The sequence below is a fragment of the Pelodiscus sinensis genome, chromosome 9 (genome assembly GCF_049634645.1).
Source record: "Pelodiscus sinensis isolate JC-2024 chromosome 9, ASM4963464v1, whole genome shotgun sequence".
Lineage (NCBI taxonomy): Eukaryota > Metazoa > Chordata > Testudines > Trionychidae > Pelodiscus > Pelodiscus sinensis.
The window spans coordinates 45562352-45586725 of record NC_134719.1 but is presented as its reverse complement, the minus strand read 5'-3'; the positions used below and the strand labels follow the sequence as shown (position 1 = coordinate 45586725).

Below are 24374 nucleotides of genomic sequence, written 5' to 3'. Positions count from 1 at the left end.
CTAAATAAAGTGCTATTTCAAGATATCTCTTAACCCTCATGGAATGAGGGTTACCGGGATGCCGAAATAGTGCGCTTGTTATTTCAAAAAAATATTTTGAAATAACGGGTGGCTTGTGAAGACACGGGGTAGCTATTTCAGGATATCTCTGGTATCCCAAAATCACACTGATGTGAAGGCTAATGCTGTAACTAGCTGTTGGCTTTTTAGCCTTGATATCTCAGGGTATGTCTACAGTTGCACCCTAGTTCAAACTAGGGATGCAAATGCAGGCATTCGAAATAGTCAGTGAAGCAAGGTTTTAAATAACCTCATGCGTCAGTAGCATGATCTCACCGGCGCGTTACTCCGAATGTCAGCTGTTTTGAAAGTGAAAGTGCACGTCGAAATGAGGAGTAACATGCCAGCAAGATCATGCTAATGAGTTCGAATCAAGAGGTTTGGTTCGAACTAATGCATCCTGGCGCACACTTTCACTTTCGAAACAGTTGGCATTCGGAGAGATCGTGCCGGCGAGATCATGCTAATGAAGCGCAGGATATTTAAATCCCCGCTTCACTGACTATTTTGAATTCCTGCATTTGCATTCCTAGTTCGAACTAGGGTGCAAGTGTAGGCATACCCTCAGAGTGCAGTGGCATTTTAGAAAAACTCTGTCATAAAAATTAGAATTTAATGATTTTTCCATGATACAATTGGACTGTGATTGCTAAAAGTCTGAAAACAGTGACCTGAGCCAATTGTGTGCTCAGCCTAGTGCAAAACACAGAGGAAGAAATTATCTCTGCTCCAAGGATCTTACAGTCTATAAAGAGGAATTTAGACTCCAAACAGTTTCAGATCATGCCAAATTTTATAACAACTCTCTGGAGTTTTCAGGTTTAAATCTTCAGACCTGGAAGAGTTATGAGAGGTTGTTACTAAATTTTTAAGAGGAAGTGCACAATGTGAGCTAATCTCAAGTCTCATTAAGTCATTTAAAGGACAGTGTTAAAAGCAATGGAAATACATGTTGGTTAAAAAATGCATACAGTCATGACATTTTCATTGTTGTAAAGAATTCTCTATCTTATTAAACTTTATACAATGGGTACAAATTAGGGATGTAAAAGGTTAACTGGATACCTGGTAAGCATTAGCCATACCAGCATGTTTACTGGGTAACCTGGAGGTTATCCTCCATGGTTAATCGGTAAAACATATTTTAAAATGGGTATTTACATCCCTAGTACAGATCCATATTGGTAAGCTTAGAGGTAATAAGGCCATATCTTTACCAGCTGTAAATGGAAGGAGCTCCATTGACTTCCATGGAACTAAATCAGTTTGACACCCACTAAGGCTCTGACCCATATGTTGTTCAGTATATTTTTATTGTTGGCTGTCTGTTATTCATTTGCTTGCTTGTCATGTGCCTGTTTCATTGAAGTTTACAGTGCGGTCTGTTGAGGGCCTGTGTGCTGAGCCTAGCAGCCATCTAGGCCAGGCTGCAAACTCCATAATGAGGCTGTAGCCTGTCATTCTTTGATCCCTTTAATATCCCTGGACAAGGGGGCACGGCTAACTCTGGAAGAACAGCCTGCTCATAAGTGTCCACTGGAGCCAGTAAACAGAGGAGTTTTGCAAGGAAATTTAGAGAGGATGTGTGAGTGCCAGATTCTCCTAATAAACATTTTTTAAACTATGCCACTGACTACCTCTTTCCCATCCACCGCCTCCCCCACCCCAGAAAATCTGCCTTGGGAACAAAAATAATCAGGGAGAAATCCAACAGTAATGCAGGGACTATCCAATATACTGCACTGAATGTAGCCATATATTTTGGGCAGGTGGCATAGGTGCACACTCAGTTCAAGCAGCTGAAGATCCCCAGGAATCCATCATGGGCTCTTGAGACTAGTGAGGTTGAACTGAAAGAGCTAAGGGAAACAGGTCCATAGACCGGACTTTCCAGGACATAGTAAAACACTCTCACCCCCCGTCTGAGACATCACCCTCATTTTCCTGTGTTAATTATAGGAAAGATCTGTGATATCTCAGATATTATGTAGTCTCATTATTACATACATCTTTTTATAATACTCTTTGGACAGTCTTGAAAGAATTTATTATACAGGCAGTCCCCGAGTTACGCGGATCTGACTTATGTCGGCTCCGCAGTTACGAACGGCTTTTCTCGCCCCAGAGGACGGGAGTGGCGGGACGCCCAGATGCGCCGCGGTCCTGCCGCCCACGTCCTCCGGGCGAGAAAAGCTGCTCCGCGTCTCCCTGGTCTGCTGGGGGGGGGGGGGGCTCCCCGCAGCAGACCAGGGAGACGGGGAGCAAAGCCGCGGAGGACGCCGACAGTGGGACACCCACGGCGCGTCTGGGCTGTCCCACTGCCTGTGTCCTCTGCGGCTTTGCTCCGCGTCTCCCTAGTCTGCTGGGGGGGAAGCCCCCCCAGCAGACCAGGGAGACGCGGAGCAAAGCCGCGGAGGATGCGGGCGGGACCGCGGAGTGCCTTGGCGGTCCCACCACCTGCGTCTCCCTGGTCTGCTGGGGGGGGCACAGGTAGTGGGCCCCCCCCCAGCAGACCAGGCTTTTCTCGCCCATGACGCCTGGGGTAGAGCAGCTGGGGCGCTGCCGGGTTGGTCCCCCAGTGCCGCTCCTCGGTGCTACTGGACCAACCCAGCAGCACCCCAGCTGCTCTGCCCCAGGCGTCCCCAAGTCAGCTGCAGCTGAAACTGACCAGCGGCTGACTACAGGAAGCCCGAGGCAGAGTTGCTCTGCCCCAGCTTCCTGGAATCAGCCGCTGATCAGTTTCAGCAGCAGCTGACTTGGGGACACCTGGGGTAGTGCAGCTGGGGTGCTGCCGGGTTGGTCCCCGCAGCGCTGAGGTGTGGCGCTGCGGCGACCTACCCGGCAGCGCCCCAGCTGCTCTGTCCCAGGCGTCCAAATTCAGCTGCTGTTGAAACTGATTAGCGGCTGATTCCAGGAAGCCCAGGGCAGAGCAACTCTGCCTTGGGCTTCCTGTAGTCAGCCACTGGTCAGTTTCAGCAGCGGCTGAATCTGGACGCCAGTTCCGACTTACATACAAATTCAACTTAAGAACAAACCTACAGTCCCTATCTTGTACGTAACCCGGGGACTGCCTGTATATAAGTAAGAAACACAAATGAATGATGATTTTCTTAGAAATCCTTCAAGCTCATGGTCCTGCTGGTAAGTATTAATAAATGTAATGCTTACTACTATACTGGTAGGACTTGGTTCAAACCCCCAATAAAAGAGGCAATCCTAGTGTTTCTTCCCCTTCGACCTCTCTTCAGCTCTTCACCATTCAACTGGACCCTAGGCAGCTCTTGGGTTGCAGTCCAGTGTCTGTGATAAGGAAAGACATCTGCAGTTCTTTGCCTACTTAGCAGGAAAGACAAAAGTCCTCCAGGACAGTTATGAGCCCTGGTAAAGGCCTGGCCCTAAGGCAAGGTGAGCAAGGCAAATGCCTTGGGCCTGGCGTTGCTGAGTATTCACCATCCACCAGCTGGGCCCGGGGCCCTGCTCCCAGCATCCTGATTTGGACCCCACAATCCCTTTGGCTGGGCCTGCCCTGGTAAATATTAGAAATAGAATAAATATTCCATCATAAGGATGTATCAAGCTTTTATGCAACTGAGATTCAGCATTATTGTATGTGGTTGTATGAAACCCTACAGCATGTTGATTGCCTAGGTACAGAACAGCACAGCAATGAGAATATAGGCCGTCCATAGCTATTTGGTATTGAGTACTGCCATGTTAGGAAATACATTTTTGCAGAGAGACTGTTAACAAAAGTACTTTTTAGACCAATGTTCAGACGTTATTCATTTAACCAATAAGAACTTTTTTTTTTTTACTATGACTGTATTGTTAATATATGATGTTGATTCAGTATTTACTCAGATATTTTTTCTTGCTTGTTATAGCTTGAAAGAATACATGGTCCATGAATGGCCAGGCACTGAAATAGAGCTGAGTTACAGAAAAGCTAATAATAGAATTACTAAGATCTTTACTTAGTGTCCCATCTTTTGAAATACGAAGCTCTTTTAAACTCTTCTTCAGCTCTTCAGTAGAAATGGTTAAAAATGATCTATTTGGTTGAATTAAGGAAGTTAAGCATTAGTGCAGCAACTTAAGAAAAACCCTCTTGACTTCCTGGAAACTGAAAAAAGTGGCATTTTAAAGAAGTAGGTAAAATTGCCTCTGACATCACGTTGCTATACAGTGAGATCGCAAGTGCAGTCCCTGCGTGACAGAGGAAACTGCTCCCTGACTGATAAGCAGGCACTGCAATGTATGTGCACAGTTATTCTGCTTTTGATTCAAGTTTTGCTGAGAAATACTTTTGTAGAAAGATAACAATTATTTTGCTTTCCAGAAAGACACATGCTGTTTCATAAGGATACTCCTGATTTCCAGATATAACCATGTTTTTGTGGCTTAAACTCTTGGCATTTGGCTTTGCCCTTCTGGACAAGGATGTTTTTGTCAAAGGTAGGTACAAATTGATATTTCATTCTTAAATCTGGTACCATCAGCTTCTTTAGCCCCCCTCCCCCAAAGACACTGAAGCTTTGCAAAGAGGAGAACTAGCAACTTTTTCCAGAAAACGTAATATGTTGGTGCCGCAGCCATAACGTGGCCAATGCAAACTAGAACAGGAAGATGTGGCTTAGAATGTGCAAGAGAAAAAATGTTTCCTGTAGGCATCCTTGAATATTGTCTAAACTTTTTAAAGAAAGCTATGCATTCTATATTTTAATTATATTTTTTTCAAATTACGTGGAAAATAATTGATTTGGAGTTCTCATAAATATCTGTTCAGTAGAATCCGAGTTCATTTCTTATGTGTCAACACTTTATTTTTTCACTGTTAAAAGCATTAAAAATATCTTTAAAAAAATGAAAGCATATCTTTAAAAAATGAAAGAATCTGAAAAAAATAATAATTTCTTTGTATTTAAGTCACTCGTTGATTCAGATTTGGTATATAGTTCCTCAAATTTAGATTTGTATTGTAAAGAGTCTAGAAAGGAATCCAAAACCTGACTGTGGTGATGGGAAATTGTAGAATTTGTGTAATTACCATTGATAGTTATAAAAAAAATTAAGTAATTTTGTTGGGACATCAGCTTTGTAGTTAGTGAAAATTAATTACGGGGACTTAAAATTTAGAATTGTGTGCAGCCACTTTCCATTATAAGTGACGCTAAATCAGTCTTTGCTTGTCAGACTTGCAAGAATGGCACTGTCGAAGGTAACTCGGAGAGCTAGGTAAAGTGCTTGCTACTGGAAGTAGTCAATTAAGTCAATGGCAGTGCCCACAGTATTATAAATGGACATCAGTGTTTGTAAAACCTGAATCCTATGATGATACAGTTTTCAATAGAAGAAAGCACAGCGTTGGAGCGTGAGTGCCCTCTACACTCTACCAACCTTCCAATTAGCTCATTTATATAATTAAGGATGTCAACATATTCATGTTAGTTACACTAGCTGTTCATTAAGCAATGCTCATTCTAAAAGTGTCCCTTAATCTACATAATTCCAGATTGTAGCAAATGGCATGGTCTGAGTCTCCTCTCATGTACAGCAATTTTGTATTATTAATAATAATAACTGGTGTATTAATAATTTACTATTACTTGATTTCAGAGGAATTATTCTTGATTTACTCTAGTGTATGTGATAGAAGAATCAGACTCTTAGCTATCGACATGTTTGTAGCTGGTTTGGAGTCTGGGTATTTGTACCATAATCCTTGAGAGCCTATAGAGTGTGGGCACTAAGTAGATCTGGTTAGTAGCTGTTGGTTATTATATGGAAACAAGTGACTACTGCACAATGAAGCAAAAAAAAAAAAAAAAAAAGCAGAATTATCCTTTAAAAATGCTCTCCTGTTATTTCATTTTTATAATTAATGTCTACAGCTGCCTGCTGCTGCCTTTTCTTCATGAAGTGCAGGTCAATGCCTGCCTCTATGGCCAACCCCATTGTGGGTTGATGCATTGGCTAACAGAGGGCCCGGAAGAGGGGGAGGGAGTAGCACTGTTTTCCCTCAAAAAATAGATTTTTCTTTTCTTTTCTACATAGATTGGTCTGGCTTGGGCCAGTTTCTCCCTACCAAGTTGCTAATACAGGCAGCAAGATAAAATAAAGTCAGTAAAAGTTCAAATACTGAAATGGCCTTAATGTATGGAAAAATTAGGAGGGAAAAATGTTTGGCTTAAAACAGCTTTGCTTGGTCTCCATTTCTTGGAAGGAATTCTTTACCCTCACATCTTCCTCTGTGATTTGGGGCTAGTCACTTCACTCTTTACGTCCCCGTATTCCCTTTTGTTAAATAGGGATAAAATAATTTACCAGATTTGTAAAACATTGAAATCTACAGATAAAAGGCTGACAAGATCTAGTTATTTTTGCTTGTGATTAGCCATACCATATTAATTTACTGAATCCACTCTATTGAATATCCAACAATATAGACACTGTAGGTCCTATTGGAACTAAAACCAAAGGTGTATCTTAGAGGGAGCTTTGGGATCTGCACTGTATTCCTGTTGGTTACCAAATGGAATTTAAAACGTTGCTTTTCCCTGTACAATTTGGCACATACTTATTTGAGAGACATCTGCCCCCAAACCTTATTGCCATAATTATAATCACTCTTTGTAACCTTACTGCCCTTTGACCATACTGTGTGAAATAGCTTAAATTTGACTTTCAAGACACTTTTAATGCCTATCTATTTCCACAGTTATTGAAAAGGGAAGGGTTTGATGTAGGTGGATATTTCTGTAAGGATGGGTGTGGTGGTGGACTTGATACATCCTGTGTTGGTTATCTTTGGCTGGTAGGGATGAAGCAGGTCTTATAGGTCTTATCTGGACTGGTTTATTGCCTGTAGCATTGTACTGGTAGGGGAGTGGGGGGGGGGGGGCAGGATATTTAATCTTGCTTCAGGAATAGTTTGCTGGTTATTGTTAGCGAATGCTGAGTTTGTTGCTAGGTTTGTCTTTACATTATGGTTTATGGCCAATAATCAAATACACCTAGTGATTTTTTTTGAGTGGGAGCTCAATTTGTGGGGCCCAAACTGAGATATTTGAAAACAGCCTGATTTGCTTAAAGTACTGAGCAGCTCTGCCAGTCAGACACCTTTCAGGTGTCTAGGATTGGGCATCCAACCACTGAGGCATCTAGTCACATTTAAAAATCGTGACCTACATTTTTAAAGAATATCAAAGTTAGCTAGAGCCTGGGAAGGGTGCCTTTATTTATATATATATATATATATATATATATATATATATATATATATATAGTTGGAAATTTTCATAAATGAAATATAACTTCTTCAGTGTGTAATAAATATAGAGGAACAGTAAAACCTGTGTTATCCAGCACATTCGGGGATTAGGGCGTTCCAGTTAAAAACCTGTGTTATCCAGCACATTCGGGGATTAGGGCGTTCCGGTTATCTAAAAATTCTGGTTGTCTGAGGGTCCCGCAACCTAGGAAAAACTAATGGACAATAATAGTAAAACTCAAGTTTGTAATATTGGTAGTTTTGTAGTGTGAGGCAATTGGTCTCACATTCTATTTTGAGTTAAAGTTGATTAGTACTTCTTAAATAAAAAATTGTTAAGCCAATCATGGTAAACCAAGCCAGGCCTGTGTGCATGAAGATGTGACAGTATTGTGGCTGGGGGCAATGCTGGTTAACAAAGTTTTCTGGCTAACAGAGTGCCGGATAACAAAGATTTCGCTGTAATATTATTTATAGATGTTCAGAACCCCTTTTCTAATGCATAATGAAAACTACAGTATCGATACTGAAGTAAAGCATCTCCAAGGTACCGAATGCACTGGCTTAAGCTCTATTCCCGCAATTCAGTGTGCATAGAGAGGTATTTGCATCCATGATCAGGAATCCAGTTGAGGTCTTTATTTCAGTAAGAGGTCTCTCTCACGTACAGAACAGCTTGTAATATCGGGCCACATGGGGCATCTGACACACAATCAAAATGCAAGTCTTGTATTTCCAGAGTCTATCTGCAGTGCATTTTGGGACATCTCTTTATGAAAGGCCACAGTTCTCAGGTTTTTTTAAACACATACTGACTGAGCATCCCCTCTTCCTACTGCATCAGGTCCTTCTTTCCTACACTAAAGAATTGGCATGACATAGTTTTCACAAGCCTTTTACCCACCACTGAGCTACTTCCTGTTCACAACAAACTCTGAGTTCTGCTTCATAGTTTGGGTTTGACTTTATTCTTATTATTAACTAAAAGGCCTCTACAGCATCAGGAAAATCACTGCATAAGAAACTTCCAACCTCAACAGCTCTATTCAAATGCCTTTTCTACCTTATTTTGGCCACAACCTTCAGTAGCACTCACCCTACGTTATTAGACTCCTGCATGCCAGTTAGAGCCTGATGGAGTGTGCTGGAGTGCAGCTCAGGCTACACCTTTGAAAGGATGTAGTGGTGCCGTGTTGTAGTTCTGAATTGCAACTGTTGAAAGCCACGGCAATGCTGGCGTGGTTAGAAAAAGCAGACTTACAAAAACAAGAGGAAGAGATTAGAAGAGGAAGAGACAATGTTCTGAAATACCATATATTCTGTAACACTCTTCACTTATAATAGCCACCTGTCTCTTGAACTTGTGTCTGGCATCTCACTGCCTTGTTTTCAATAGTGCACGTAGACAGCAAGTTTGCTGAGGTAGGGACCTTGTTTGTGACAAATCACTCACTTTTCAGTGCTTTTCTCACTTCTGATACTTCAAAATATGGTGATAGGAACTAGAAGAACAAAAAGCAAGAGAGGGAGGAATGGAAGGTCGGAGAAAGAGTGAAGAACATGTGATGTGATAGGGTTATTGTTGAGAAGTAGTGGTCATTATCTACAGAATATAAGGAAAGGGATGTCAGTGCAAGGCCAATCTATTTTCTTCTCACTGTGCAAGTCACACCTGTGATTCCAATCATGTACTTCATTTAGAATTTCTTTATTAATACATTTATATTTAACAAACTGACATGCAGCAAACCACATTTAGAATGCACTACTCATAGACTTCTACAATCACACAGCTGCCATACAAAGACTGATTAGAAGGAACGTCCTTTTGGTAACACATCACACTGCAACCATGCCCTTTACCACCAAATATTTCTCCAATGTTATTATGTTTTTATATTTGTATTCCAAAGGCCCCAACATAGCATAGGGACCTAAAGTATTAAGAACTATACAAATAGTGAGACAGGGTCCCATCTTAGGCAAGACTGACAAAGGGGAGGAGAGAAGGGAAAATGGAAGTAAAGGAATTTTCCAAAGGTATCAAAAGGTCAAGGTTAGAATTAGGAACAGAACCCTGATCTGTTGATGCCTTGTTCCCTGCGCTATCTTCTATGCAAAGTGTGGGGAACCTCAGGCCTGGGGGCTGGATGTGGCCCCAGCTTGCCTGGACCCAGGTTCCAAGGCTCAGGATTTGCCCTGCCCCCAGAATAGGGGGGCCTGTGCTTGTGCTCCAGCCTGCCACTGCCTCACCATGGGGCTGGAGCACACAACATCCACTAGCCTGGGCTTCCCTAGGTTCTGTTGTGTGAGGGGAATCGGAGAAATGTCTTTCTCACTCAATCAGCCATGCATTAAATCACTGGAGGAGTACTTAATAGGTGTTTCTTCCCCTGAGGAGCTCCATGGAGATATGTTCCGTATCATGCTGAGAGTGAGACACAGGGAAGGCCTATACAACATTGGAATCAGCGATGTCCTCTCTTGGTGATCATGGTCAGATTAGATATTTTATTGAATTGTCAGTTTTCCTGAATTCCGCCACTGCTGCCTTCCTTTGCCTCTTAAGTCTTCATTTATGTGTGCTGCCTTTGAGCCTCAGTTATTTTCTCAGCAGAGCTATTTAATGGGGATTGGATTGACAGGACCCTCCAGGAAATGGCACTACAGCATAGAAGTATTTCACCTCAGATAGCCCATTGTCTTTTCCAGTACCCGAGTGTCCACTGGCACACATGGCTGTTACACTCATGTCCAATTAGCAAGCAAGAGGATGTTTGATTTAAATTAGATCACGTAATTTCAATGAAAAAAAAAACAACACTCTGGAAGTCAGGCACTAAATTGGTCTGGAATCAAACTGATGCAACATAATGGTGTAAACCCCTGAAATGGTAAATATATATAAATATGAAGATTAAACAACAACAAAAACAAGCCACTGTGCTCATTGTCAATTAGCGAAGCTTCCAGTTGGGGAGGCAGTAGCTTTCCAATCTAGGCCCTGCCCCTTCCCACTGTCTCCCTCCTCTCTTCCCTGCCCATCCTGCGTCCATGCTCATTACCTGCTTGTCAAATCCCTGAACCCAAGCAAATTATTTTTGAACCCCATCTCACTTTTCTGAAATTTCTTTCTCAACAAAATAGAGGATGTTTTGTACCATCATCCAGACATGCAGATGATACTTAATTAATAGCACTAAATTTTGGCAGATGGCAAGTCATCCCATAAAGTCCCAAATTGACATTACCCAGTAATCCAGAAGCAGTGCCTACTGCACAAATAATGCAGATAGATTTTGAAATTGTAAAAAACACTTTGCGAAATTGCACTTCTCAGCACTTTCCATCTGATGACATCAAAACACCGAACTAAAACCAATAAATTTACACAAACTTCTGTGAGGCAAGCAAGTATTATTATTATTATTATCATCACTTTTTTCAGATGGAGAAACTGAGGCACAGGATAATTAAGTTCCTTATCCACTATTTTTTTTTAAATCAGTGGCAAAACTCTCCAGAGGCCAAGCCTTAAATGATGGGTCCTAAGTTATACTGGAATTCTGTGACAGAAAGGGCATTGAGAAAACCCCTCATCTTCACATTTCTAGCAGAGGGGAGCACAGGCCACTGGCTGCATTGAGGTGGGGAGATCACCTGAAACCCCTGCATCCCGCCCCCCCCCCCCCGTACAAGAATTCCACAGTGAGGCTGCACCCGACCCTGACACAGTGTAGGGGCTGGGCCCGCCCCTCTGTGCCAGGCATACCAGGTGTGGCTGGGCAGGCTCAGCCTAGCATGAGCCAAGGTTGGAGGGGTTATCGTGAGGGATCTGGGTGTGGGGCAGCCTGTGTGTGGGTGGCTCAGTGGGAAACCTGGAAGCACAGGGGCTCGGTGGGGGGTTCTGGTGTAGGGGCAATGAGACTCTGGTTGAGCTCAGTGGAGGAGTTGAGGGGAGGTTGGGTTTGCTGTGGGGTCTAGGTGCTGAGGAAGTGGGACTTCACAGGATAGGGGGTCCAGGTGCAACATGCTGGAGCTCAGTGGGCTGGGGATTGAGTCCAGGTATTGGGGAGCAGATGAGGGTTAGATAGGCCTGCTTAACAAGGGAGCCCCAGATGGTGCTGAGGGGTCACAGCATGCCGGAGTCCTGGTCCTCCCTTCCACCACCAATTCCTCATCCCCTTTTCTTCTCCATCTCTCATCAGTCCTGTGACTCCCCATTCCTTCCCCACAGCCTCTTCCCCCAACTTCTCACCCCCCATCCCCTCATTCCCACCCACCTCAACCCAACTCCACTGCAGGGCACAAAAAACAGGAAGCCAGTGGGGAGAGGGCAAAAAGGGGAGGGGATCGGGCAGTTCTTTTTGCAGAGCTCATTGGGCTTCTCCCCAAACTCCACTCACTAGCAAGGGGAAGAAGGACTATGGGTAGCGCATGTGGGGAGAGGGCAAGAGGAGAGCTCCCAGCAGCAGGCTCAGTAGCAACTAGGCTGTGAAAGAGAAACCAATCCTATCACCACACCACAGAGTAGCAAGTGGGGTTTGGGGGGAGGAGGGAAGCCAACCGAGCAGAGAGAGTGCAAAGGAGGAGAAGGGGAGGCAGCAAGGAGGAAACGCACTTCTCATCCTGAGCCAATGTGCAGGGAAGGGCTGCTGGTTGGGGGGAAGAGGCCAAACAGGAGAAGAAACCAGCAGAGCGGGGCTAGCAAACCTCCTGGAGACAGTGAGATGGATGGAATTGCAGGATACCAAACAGCAGGAAGAGCCTCTTACTGGGCGGGGCGGATTAATCGCCTGTGAAGCTGTGCTGGGGAATCTCAGGCCAGAGGGGTGAATGCAGCCCCTAGCTTACCTGGATCCAGTCCCTGAGACTCAGCATTGGGGAGCCCGTGCTGGTGTTTCAGCCCTGCAGCCCCCCCACTCACAGGGCTGGAGCACACAAAATCTACAAGCCTAGGTCCCCTTCGGCTGTGGTGTACAAGGGGAATGTGGAGTGTGTCTTTCTCCTTCTCAGTCAGGGGTTTCTTACTTTGCTTCTCACTTGTGTGTGGCCCCCAACCCTTGGCTTAGAGGGACACTGTTTGTGTCTGTAATTGGAGCCTTGTGTGTGTGTGCCAGGCAGGCTCAGGGGTGGGCTGCTGAGGAGGCTTCCTGCAACTCTGCCTTCCCAGCCCCCCTGGAACCTGCTTGAACCCACTAAACATCCCACAGCAGCCCCACGTGGCATGTGAAGGCAGGGAGGGGAGGGGTCAGCACAGCTTCAGCTGTGCCTTGTTTTGTCTTACCGACCAGACGCCCATGACTACGCTTTGGTTTTCGCAATTGAAATGGAGACTCAGACTTCTGAATTGTGTATCTAGACACATTTCTAGGTTGTTCATGCATTTGCAGACAGGTCATTTTCACTAGTGTTTCAATAATGGTTAACTCATTTATTTCCAGGCTTTTTCTCTTTCTAATAAAAACGGATTGAGGGCTTCAGTATTAGTGTTTTAAAAATTAGCTTTGTGAGCACTTCCATGCTAGCGTACAGTATTAATAATGTGGTATAGCTACAGAATCTGTTTCCTTTCATTTTTCTCAATACTGTGCTCCCAGTTATTCCTTCTGTGTCAATGCATCCTTAGTCAGCATGTATTCTTGGGTTTCTGTTTTGAAAATTCAAAGGCTTCTCTTACTACCGTGCTCCTAATTCATAACCTCACCACTCTAGAGAGAGTTATCAATCCTAACAATATATTTCATTATACATGGAGGATATTTTTGTCAAAAAATATGGACTCTGTGGAGCAATTTTTAAATTACCTTTAAAATAGTCCTTTCCTGATGTGATGAAACATGACATATACACATAAATGAGACTAATAGTGCTACAACATAGGGGATGGTCAGGAAGAGGTCAAATCAGAATATTTCTGTACTACATATAGCAATTAGCAGATCATTAAATACATTAGCTATCTCCTAGTACCTGCAGGGCTCTAGCATCAGGAAAATTGAAGGCAATACACAAGGAGAGCAATATTCTCAGTGTCAGCAGGGTTGGTGAATTGGCATGTGGATATTATGATACTTTCAGATAATTAACTACAGGCAGTCCCCGGGTTACGTACAAGATAGGGACTGTAGGTTTGTTCTTAAGTTGAATTTGTATGTAAGTCGGAACTGGTACATATTGTAGGGGAAACTCTAGCAAAACATTTCTCCAGAGCTCAGTTTTATTCTCCCACACCTCACTTCCCTCAGTCCTTTATTCTCAAGCTGAGGTATCTGCCGAGAAAAGCCGCTCCGCGTCTCCCTGGTCTGCTGGGGAGGGGGCGCTAGCTTCGCGTCTCCCTGGTCTGCTGGGGGGAAGCAGCTAGTGCGGGGTTGCCTCACCCCGTTTGTAAGTAGGGATCCGATGTAAGTCGGATCCATGTAACCCGGGGACTGCCTGTAGTTAGTGCAAAGGCACTCACCCCCTTAAAACTGAGAATAGGATACCTTAAGCACTAGTGAGTTCCTGAGCAGTTTCTAGAGGATGAGAGTTAAGAAGGAATGAAGTAGGTAAGAAAAAGGAGAAGATGGATGATGGAGCATGGCCAAGAGGCTAGAGCACAGAACTGGGTGTCATGTTCTGTGGATTTTGCTCCAGGCTCTGTCACAGACATGGTGCATGCTGTGTAGGGATGCAAATGCTTATCGGATAGTTGACTAGTGACTCAGTTAGTCACCTCTGTCAGAGAGAGGTAGCAAGGGGAGGGGGGAGCAGGAGCTGATGCTGGCTTAAAAGCTGGCTCCCTAGAGCACCGTCTCCGTGGGGAGAAGGAGCAGGGGCACAGCAAGAAATTGGTGGTGCTTCTGCCATTGAAAATGCTTCTGCACCAGCTGACCATGTATTCCACACTCAAACTCTCTCCCAGAGCCCACAGTCTGCTCTAGCCTAGAACCGGTACCACTCCCAGAGTCTGTAACCTACCCCTTTGCTCCAGGCTCAGCCCAGAGCCCCTCCCACACTCAAAGTCCCTCCCAGAACCTTACCTCAGCCCTCACCCAATCTGGTAAAAGTGTGTGAGGGTAAGTGAGAGCAAGCAACAGAGGGAAGGGGAGCTGGAATGAGAGAGGGGTGGGACAGAGGCATGGCTTTGGGTCTGTATGATTAGACAGTTGGCAACCATACCAGATAAGCATGTATGGGCTCCAGCCAGCACACCCGGCAGCTTGCTGGACACTGGCCAGTGCAGGAACAGCACCACCCAAATGTCAGGTGGACTGTGTCCACATAGAAACAGTTTGAGCCTATGTGTGTGCCCATTGACTACTCTGCCCTGGGGCCCAGGACAGCTGTTGGCAGGCCTTGAAGAAGACCTTTTTGTGGCTGAAATGCTTCCACCTCACCACCAGCAGTTAGTCTAATAAAAGATAACATCCATCTTGTTTCGTAGACATGTAGTTTGAACTCGGTTAAATCATGTAATCTCTCAAAATCTCAGTTTCTCCCTTCCTAAACTGGAGATAAGAAAACCTACCTTATGGTGATGTTTTGACCCATAATTCATTAACATTTGAAAAGGCAACAGTTATTGACAACCCTGACATTATCACAGAAACTAACAAAGTATATAAATAGCATCACAAGCTTCTGTGGGCAATACCCGCTTCGTCAGATGAGTTCATGCTCTCTCTCTCTCTCTCTCTAACTATATATATATAGTTAGTCTCAAAGGCCATGTCTACACTAGGAAACTATTTTGAAATTAGTAAATTCAACTTAATAACTCCCGATTTAACAAATTTGAACTAGCATGTCTACACTACAGGGAAGCCTCAAAATTAGTCTGAGGTAGGCTCCATTAATGTGTAACCCTGTCAAATCAATGGAACTATTCCAAGAGTAAAGAACTACTCAGCTTGTTTTATGTGAATTATATGTAGTCTCCAGTTTAACAAATGTGAAAATTGAGATATAGGTTAAGTGGAATGACCAAAGCCACACAGTGAGTCACTGTCAGAGGCCAGATTAAAACAGGGGTTTCCTGGCTTCCAGTCCACTGCACAAATTAGAAAACCATCTCCCTCAAGAAACCATAGCCTGATTTTGAATTAAAGCCTGATTTTGAAAAATGTTTTCCATTCTGTTGGAATAAATGACACCATAAGAATTTCAAACTTGGAAGGCAATGTATATGTTTAAATAGTAACAGTTGTGGGTATAAATTATTGCAGGAATCTATTACATTTGCAAAAATAGAAACCAGGTCAAGGATCTCTTAGAAATCAGATCTCAGAAAAAATAGTAAAAGAAAGTTTTCCTGTTCATACTTCTGGACATTTCTCATAGTTCATGTACCTACTATAGTTCCTTTCTGTATTAATCTCTTTTCTACATAATTCTAGATTTTTTAAAATGAATGTCAAGTTAACATGCACAAATATAGGAGAAATAATTTTGTTTTATAATTTTTGGAGGGGATACACTAAAGGCATTTTATGCTCAGAATAGGTCCCTATTGTAAAATTAATGCCTGATGAACACATTTTCTTTTAAAAACTATATATAATTATAATACATTTGTGTTTGGTGTCTTGATGCAATGATAGAATATCATCTGAATTTTTTGGTAAACAATAGAGAGAACAACAGAATACATACAATAGAAACATTGCAATTTTTGGCATGTTGATATATGGGATAAGCTTTAAAATAGATAAGCTATTGTAAGAGGCCTTAAAATAGATAAAACTATTGTGAGGCTGTCTTGTTTGCTGATTTTTAATTTTTTAATGCTTCTGTGTTCTATTGTGTTGTCTCATCAGAATAAAAAGGCACCTCTATATCCTCTGCACCGGCTTCACATTTCACATCAGAAGCATGATATGTGGTTTAGGTCTCAATGAACAATGGGAAATGGCAATAAAGATATATCACTAGTAGGGTATTCTGGGTCTGTGCTGCTCCTCATCTAGTCGTGTTTGTTGGGGCAATTTGATTGCCTGAACAGTGAATTAAAGGATTTAGGCTGTGTCTAGACTACACTTCTCTGTCGACAGAGATGTAGATTAGGCACGTCGAAATGGCTAATGAAGCCGGGATTTAAATATCCCGCACTGCATTAGCATAAACTTGGCCGCCGCTTTTTTTCAAAACTAAGTTTGTTTTTTTTAAATGGCAATCTAGATGAGGATCTGTCAAAAATAAACCCTTTTTCGAAAGATCCTGTAAACCTCATTTTTTGAGGAATACAAGCTCTGTCAAAAAAGACTTTATTTTCAACAGATCCACGTCTACCCTGTTGTTTTTTCGAAAAAGCTCCGTTTAGAAAAAAAGCGGCTGCCATGTTTATGCTAATGAAGTGCGGGATATTTAAATCCCTGCTTCATTAGCAGTTTCGACGTGTTGATTTGCATCCCTCTGTCGACAGAGGGATGCAGTCTAGACGTAGCCTTAGAAAGAAATAAACCTGCCAAGAGCCTCCCCAGTAGATGCTCTATTCCCTACAGATTACTAGGGTCTATGATTACTTAAGCCAAGGTGAACTCAGGTACTGACGAGAACGCAAAGGCAGGCAAATGAGAGAGAGCTATGACTGAAGAAACTCTGGCAGGGATATGAGGTCTAAATATAATGCTGATTGTTAAAAGGGGAACATTGGAATGTGGAAAGACAAACTTTTCTTGGATAACCAGTGAACTCAAAGTATTAGGGGAGACATTAATAAAATGCCATGAATTCCAGTGAAATACAGCTGTGGAGCTCCTGAATTTGTTGTTGTCAGGAATATTTGACTGTTTGGCCACTAGAATAGAGCCAATGAAAAAGAGAAGTATTTTATATGAAGAAAGATGGTGGATTGGTTTTAAGGGAGCCACCATATGATATGAAAAACATTCCTGTAGACGCCTTTTGAGTGGAACACAGGACATATTAAAACCACTGCAATGTCACAGTTCAGTTCAGGAAATAGCTTCACATCTTGATAGCAAGCCTACAAGGGTTTATGAGCTCTTTGTTAAACAAAGATAAAGATGCTCTAGCTGCATTTGTCTCCATGACATTACTAATATGTGACACCAAGATTTACCATGTTTAGTTGCAGTAGAAGACTATCTTTGTACAATACTATTTGGGATTTTAAGTACACATGGCAAAGTTGGGGAGTGGGCAGACATGGACATAATTCTGTGCCATGGAAGTCAATGGCCTCGGGTTTATCTCTAAGGAAGGCTTGTCAGGAAACCAGAGCCTCTAAAAATGACTTTTTGCTGAACAGCAATGACATTTTACCCATCACACTGTATGACACCATTGACACCATTCCCTCTCTCATTAAATCTCTTGATTTCTCTCGCCACTCAAAGTTTTATTCACCTAACCCTCACCTCCACACTGACGTCATGGAAAGTCCACAAAGGCAGCAGCACAGCACATTCAGACTTACAAGCATTTTGTCTTTGTGGTTTTTTCTTTTTTTTATTGCAGTAGTTTGTTGAATTTTCTATAGCATTATATTATAATAGGAATATAATTCTGTTGGGTTATATCCATAATAAATATTTTTTGGATTCTCAAATGCTACAGCTTTGCTTCAGCATTTAGTTGCCCATACAAGGCACTTAAGACTAGCACACACAAATGCAGCAATATGTTCAAAAGAGCTCAGCAATCATTTAGACATCAAAATAAATCTCCAGATTAAAAAAAAAAAAAAAAAAAAAAAAGAAGAAGCTCAGCATGGTATGTGTTGAACTCTTGAAAATCTGGTCTTTGTTTAGATGCTGAGGTGAGAGAGTATCAGAGGGGTAGCCGTGTTAGTGTGAATCTGCAAAAGCGACGAGGAGTCCTGTGGCACCTTATAGACTAACTGAAGTGTAGGAGCATAAGCTTTCGTGGGCAAAGACATGCATCTGACGAAGTGGGTCTTTGCCCAAGAAAGCTTATGCTCCTACACTTCAGTTAGTCTATAAGGTGCCACAGGACTCCTCGTCGCTTTTGAAGTGAGAGAGGAGAGCCGGTACTGAGCACATGGAAAATCAAGCCTTGTATATCCTGCCATGAATTTTATATTATTGTTCTTTATTCCTATAGTTGAACCTCATGACTGCAGTTAAGATCAGGGGAACTCCATTATGCTTGGCACTGTACTAACACCGAATGAAAGACAATATCTGTCACAAAGAACTCAGAGTCTAATTTAAGGCAAAATACAATGGTAGTTTTTTAAAAAGGAAGGAATAAGGGAATGAGGATTGGGATGAGCAGCAAGAGCATATGTGCATAGCCATGTTGGTTTTATATACAATTAATTTCTTCTCCTGAAGAAATGACCAGCGTTACCTTAGTCAAAGTAGCACCACCTTTGAATAATGAGTCATTCTCTGCACCCAAAATAACCTCTCACACATAGGCCCATGAACTGTCATTCTCACACTGGTCACTATGCCCTTGCAGTTTTCACACTGCAGAAGATGATACAGTACATGACTTGGTAGAGGACAGTTAAAAATAAAACTCTGCTGAAAACAAGCTTTAGACATCCCATGTAATTATTTTTATTCGCTCTTACATGAATTAACTATATAAGGACATATAAAAAAGTATTGCACCTATTTGCATTATTTTTAAGCCTCTCTATTTAAACCATCCCTAAACCCACTAGGTGTGTCTAGACAGGCCAGTTTTTCCGGAAAATCAGCCGCTTTTCCAGAAAAACTTGCCAGCTGTCTACACTGGCAGCTTGAATTTCCGCAAAAGCACTGACTTCCTACTGTAAGAAATCAGTGCTTCTTGCGGAAATACTATTCTGCTCCCGTTCAGGCAAAAGTCCCTTTTGCGCAAAGCTTTTGCGTAAAAGGGCCAGTGTAGACAGCTCAGATTTGTTTTCTGCAAAAAAGCACCGATCGTGAAAATGGCAATCGGAGCTTTTTTGAGGAAAAGCGCATCGAGATTGGCACGGACGCTTTTCCGCAAAAAGTGCATTTGCGGAAAAGCATCCGTGCCAATCGAGACGCTCTGTTCCAAAAATGCTTTTAACGGAAAACTTTTCCGTTAAAAGCATTTCCGGAAAATCATGCCAATCTAGACGCAGTCACTATGTTTTCACACTTGCAACAGTATAGTAACTAAGCACAAATATGTAAATAAATATATTTTAATATATCTGTGGAGGTTGCAGTGTGTTGTATATGTACTTTGTATATAATATAGGAATGCCCATGTGTGTATGATGTCAAAGAGTATGAAAAGCTAAAATTTTTATGCTTGTGATATGCAATTCATATTATATCTATTCCATCTATATGGAATGCAAGTATGTAATGGCCCCCCATACCTAAATGAGCGGCCAATAGTCTAATCTAGTCTACTGTGAATCTTGTGCTATACTCATTACTGGTACTTGAGTACCCATGAAGCCAATTATAATAATAATAAGAAATGAATTCTTACATTAGATATGAGATTGGCAAGACAGATTTATTTTCACAGGAAAGTATTGTACAATAATTCTCCACTCTTCACTACATGGAAAATATATGTATGAAGGGAAAAACAGTGTTTAATAGCTAGAGTGCAAGGGTTTGACATATTTCATGAAGTGTACATTGCAGGTAAAGTAGAGCCAAAAGTACCTTTGGAAATTCTCTTCAGTGAATTCAGTAAGATCTAGATCCACATAACAATACTGTATTCAGCATTAGAAGGAGAACAAAATAATTGGAATTGTGATGCTTAGCACTTCTGAAAATCAGACCATATGCAGCTATATGTGTGTTTTGGAAATGTTTTACTTTCAAAATGCAGAGGGATTCGAGTGGCTAAGTATATTAATAAGATACAATTAGTTCTCTGAAAGGGATTGTGACAAAGTCTTGAAATATTGAAGCAGATATATGGTACAGTAAAAGAGGTGGATGAAATTTTTTCAGTATTGTCTCTGAAAAATGCATTTTGAAATATTTTCAAATTTCAGTCAAATTTGTTAAAAGTTTTGACTAATTTATTTTGAAATAGTACAAAAACTAGATTGACCATGTCTGAATGTTTTGGTTCCTTTTTGTTTTGTTTCAAAATGTTTCATTTTAAATATTTTAAAATGTTTCTTCTAGCCTTTGTTCCAAAATGTTGAAAGTTGAATTTTGACCATTTTAAATAAAAGTCAACCCCGCAACCAAACTACTGCATTGAAATGACAAATAAAAGCCAAAAAATTGTTGGCTGACCCAAAATGTTTTGGTCAGTTCCAAACAAAATTTTTTATGCATCCTTGCTTTGGTAAAAATATTTAAAAATATTAATTTGAGTTTGAATCAAACCAAATTTGGGAAAATTTTTGTTTGGCTCCAAAATAAAATATTATTACTTATTTGCTCAGATCTGTATAGAAACTCTGTACTAACCATAATCATTCGCTCACTCTGGAAATGCTCGGTCACATTAGCTCATCTCACAATTTTCCCACAGCTTGTCTTCGTGACAGTTAGTATATTAGGAAGTGGGCAGAGGCATGAAGTCTATTTTGAAGTAATTTAAAGTCTTTATTGTAGACATTGATAGCTACCACAGTGATTGAAAGTGATACATTGTCTAATTTACATATAACACATTTTCATTCTTTGCTGAATCCAAGAGATTTCTTTTAATGGTATCTTCAGAGTGTTCCCAATATATCATTTTGATATATATTTCTTCAGAAGGACTACTTAAAAGTTTAAAACTATGCATGTGCTAAAATGCTTTGCTGAATCAGGGCCTATAGACTGAAAAGTCATAAAAAATAAAATTGAAAAAGAACAGCCCTTCTGATGTTTTCCTTTCCACATGAGAGGCTAGTTCCTATATGTTACACTGTAAAATAATTATATTTTGAAAAAAGAGCAGGTAATTGAGGTTTACTAGGTATAATTATGTCATGGGATTCTGATAATAATTAAACCAAAAGAACAAATCTCAGCTGTTTATGTTGTGGTGTACTTGAACTTTAATAGTGAACTATAGCCCCATAATTTAAAATTTGCTTATTTCCTGTTAAAATGTGAAAAATATAGTTTAGTACGTTGATCTGATTCCAAACCTATTGGTTTCCTGTTTCTTTTGAGGTGATATTACCTAATTCAGGGTAATCTTTTGGTCCTTGCACCTTTTCTACAGAGGTGATTCTTCCTTCAGGGTTTGTCTTCACTATGCAGAAGACTGATGCTGCTTAGGTCAATCTTCCAGAGTTCGATTTAGCAGGTCTAGTAAAGATTCACTAACTCGAACTCAGAGGGTGTCCCCATTGGTGTTGGTACTCCTGCTCCTGATAGGAGTAAGTGAAGCTGATGGAAGCATTTGTTCTCATTGGCCTACTGCTGTGTGGGACAGCACAGTAACTCAAATTAAGATACATCGACTCCAGCTATGTAATTAAAATAGCTGGAGTTTCATATCTTAATTTGACCTTCCCCTTCAGTGTAGACTAGCCTGAAGAGACTTTGCTAAAATATCCTAATCTGAAATGTCAATGTGGTAACCTGTTGGCAGTCAAGGTTTCCTCTAAGTTGTGCAGCAGCATGACCCCACAGCTGCTTAATGAGCTCTGCCCAGACAGAGGCTCAAGGCTCCTGTGCATGGAGCTGCCTCACTCAGGGAGGGGCATTTCACCCACAGCAACAGCAGCAGCTCCCTGCTGAGGACTGAACAGCGAGTCTCTCCCAGCTGGTTGGGACATGTCCTCTCCCAACCAGCTGGGAGATACACACTGTTCTGTTCTCAGCAGGGAGCTGCTGCTGTCCCTGAGGGAGAAGTGCCCCTCCCCTAGTCAGGCAGCCTCGCGTGCAGAGCTCTGAGCTCCTGGCTGGGCAGGACTGATTAAGCATTTGTGGGGGCATGCTGCCGCGCAGCTTCAAGGGAACCCTGGAAGAAGTACATAACTCTGACAATGGGACTGATGTTTAGTACAGTTTGTGGGGTCTTACTATTAATGGGTTTGATACAAAGATTTTGTGAGACCTGTACTAACTGCATAAACCAGTCAGAATACAAATAAGTGTTCCCATGAATTGCTCAGATTTTTACAGCAAATCAGTGTCACTTCTCCACTGTTTTCATATGACTTCTGCTATAGATTGTCAAACTAGTTATTATGATTGCTAGTAACATATATAACAACTAGTTTTCCAATATCTCTATCTCTCTATCATCTTTTAATGGTGTTTTGTGAAATATTTTCCTCTCAGAAAACAGAAACATTTCTCAGATTTAAAAATAAATGTAATGTGGTATTGTCATTTTTATTTTAAATAAATTACTTTGCTAGATTTGGACATTGTCAAAGAACACAGAATTAGAATTTTGATGTGAGAGTTTTGAATTGGATTAAGGACAATACAACACCAGTTTGATAGATCATTAAAATCAAATGGAAGGCTACTAAGTTTAAAAATATATATTTTAATGATCTAATCATTCTTTTCACCAGATAAATTTTTGATAAAAACTCTTTTAAATAAAATCTTTTTGGACCCAACATACCACTACTCATTCTTGAAAAGTGTACACTGGGAGGATAATCAAAAATAAAATATAAGATTGGAAAATATTTGATCTGTTCTAGTGTAACAGCTACTAAAAAAAGGGAGAATGAAGTCTTATTTCAAATATTCAGAATACTTAAAAGCTGTTCAGAAAATGTCTAGTGGCACAAATGGGTCTAAAATTGTTAAAATATATTTTAATTACTCAGTGTCAAGTCCTGATGTTAGCTGCACAGATGTAAAAAGCACCTCAAATGGAATTACTCTAGATTTATGTCAGTAATATTTACACAAGAATTGGGCCCTCTGTTCTTGAGAGAGGCTAGCATAAGGTAGATATAGTACACTCCTTTAGAATGTTTACTAGGCACATAGGGTAACCTTTTCAAGAGACTCTACAGTGACTTACGGACTTAAATCCCATTTTCAAAACTGACGTAGGTTATGTTTAGAGAGCTGTGTCCACACTGTGGTGTGTAACTACATTTGCCTGGGAAAGGCTCTGGCAGTGGGCTGCCATCAGGGAAAAGACTTTGCAGCTGCCAGAAACTTTCCCTTCTACTTCCCCCTCAACCCGTGTCTTTTCCCCACTGCTGGAATTTTTCCATGCAACAGAGTGCTGCCTTTCCCTGCAGCAGGAAGAGGTTCCAGCAACTTCCTAAGGTGGCTTTCCACACTGCTAGAGTCTTTCCCTGATGCCAGGACCAATTATTGTGACAGGAGAAGGCTCCAGCAGTGGGGAGGCGGTGGGCCACTAAGATAAATAGTAGTGTAGATTGCTTGTGTATGTAGATAGCTCAGTAGGGTACATAGCTGGGTACATAACCATAGCGATCAGGAGTCTCTTTACTCTCCAAAGTGGTGGCTCACTGACTGCTTTTTATACTCTTGCATAGCCTGTGTGTGCAATGGAGATGTATCTTTAGGCACTAAGAATCCTTAATGTCTGTTACTTTTGAAAATGGGATTGAAATTCCAAAGGTATATTAGGTGCTTTGGAATTGAAATCTTATTAGCATAGATTTCATTATGATAACTGAAGTCTATATGTAGAAGTAAAGACTTAGGTCTTGTTACTATAAGTCTCTGTCTAATTCAGGACTAGGAAAACATTTAGGATTTCATCACCCTTTCCTGAGACTAAATCTGTGAAAGATGTTCCCCTGATGGAGTTTCTCCTGAATCATTTCACTATACGAACAAATAAGGGATTCTGTCCCTAAATCCCATAAACCTCTTCATATCAGTTTAGCTCTTCCATTAGATCTTCTACAGTGGCTTTGAGTGTGGTACTGTGACGGGGTGGGACCCGCCTACCCCCCTGAAACGGGCCCACCCCGCACTGATCCGGCGGTTGCCCTCTCGCTGCTGAGGGCCGCCCGAGGTGAACGCGGCGTGGCGGCCGGAAGTGACGTCGGGGAGAGGGAGGAGCTGGGCGAGGGGTGGAAGATACAAGGGGAGAGAAGCAGGGCAAACGGGGGGAGAGAGGAGGAGCAGGAGAGGGAGCAGGAGCAGAGGAGGGAGCAGGAGTGGGGGAGGCAGCTGAAGCAGGA

General features: G+C 41.8%; 1 protein-coding gene across 6 annotated transcripts in view; it reads left to right on the top strand.

Moving 5' to 3' along the window:
- Positions 1 to 4177: 4177 nt before the first annotated feature.
- PTPRC (protein tyrosine phosphatase receptor type C) overlaps positions 4178 to 24374 on the top strand; it is a 159321-nt gene continuing 139124 nt past the window's right edge. For all 6 annotated transcript variants that reach the window (XM_025179991.2, XM_075936683.1, XM_075936682.1 and 3 more), the window contains exons 1-2: positions 4178 to 4315; positions 4400 to 4515. In XM_025179991.2, coding sequence (XP_025035776.2) covers positions 4449 to 4515 — 67 coding nt within the window. In that variant the 5' untranslated portion in view covers positions 4178 to 4315; positions 4400 to 4448. The remainder of the gene's footprint in view (positions 4316 to 4399; positions 4516 to 24374) is intronic.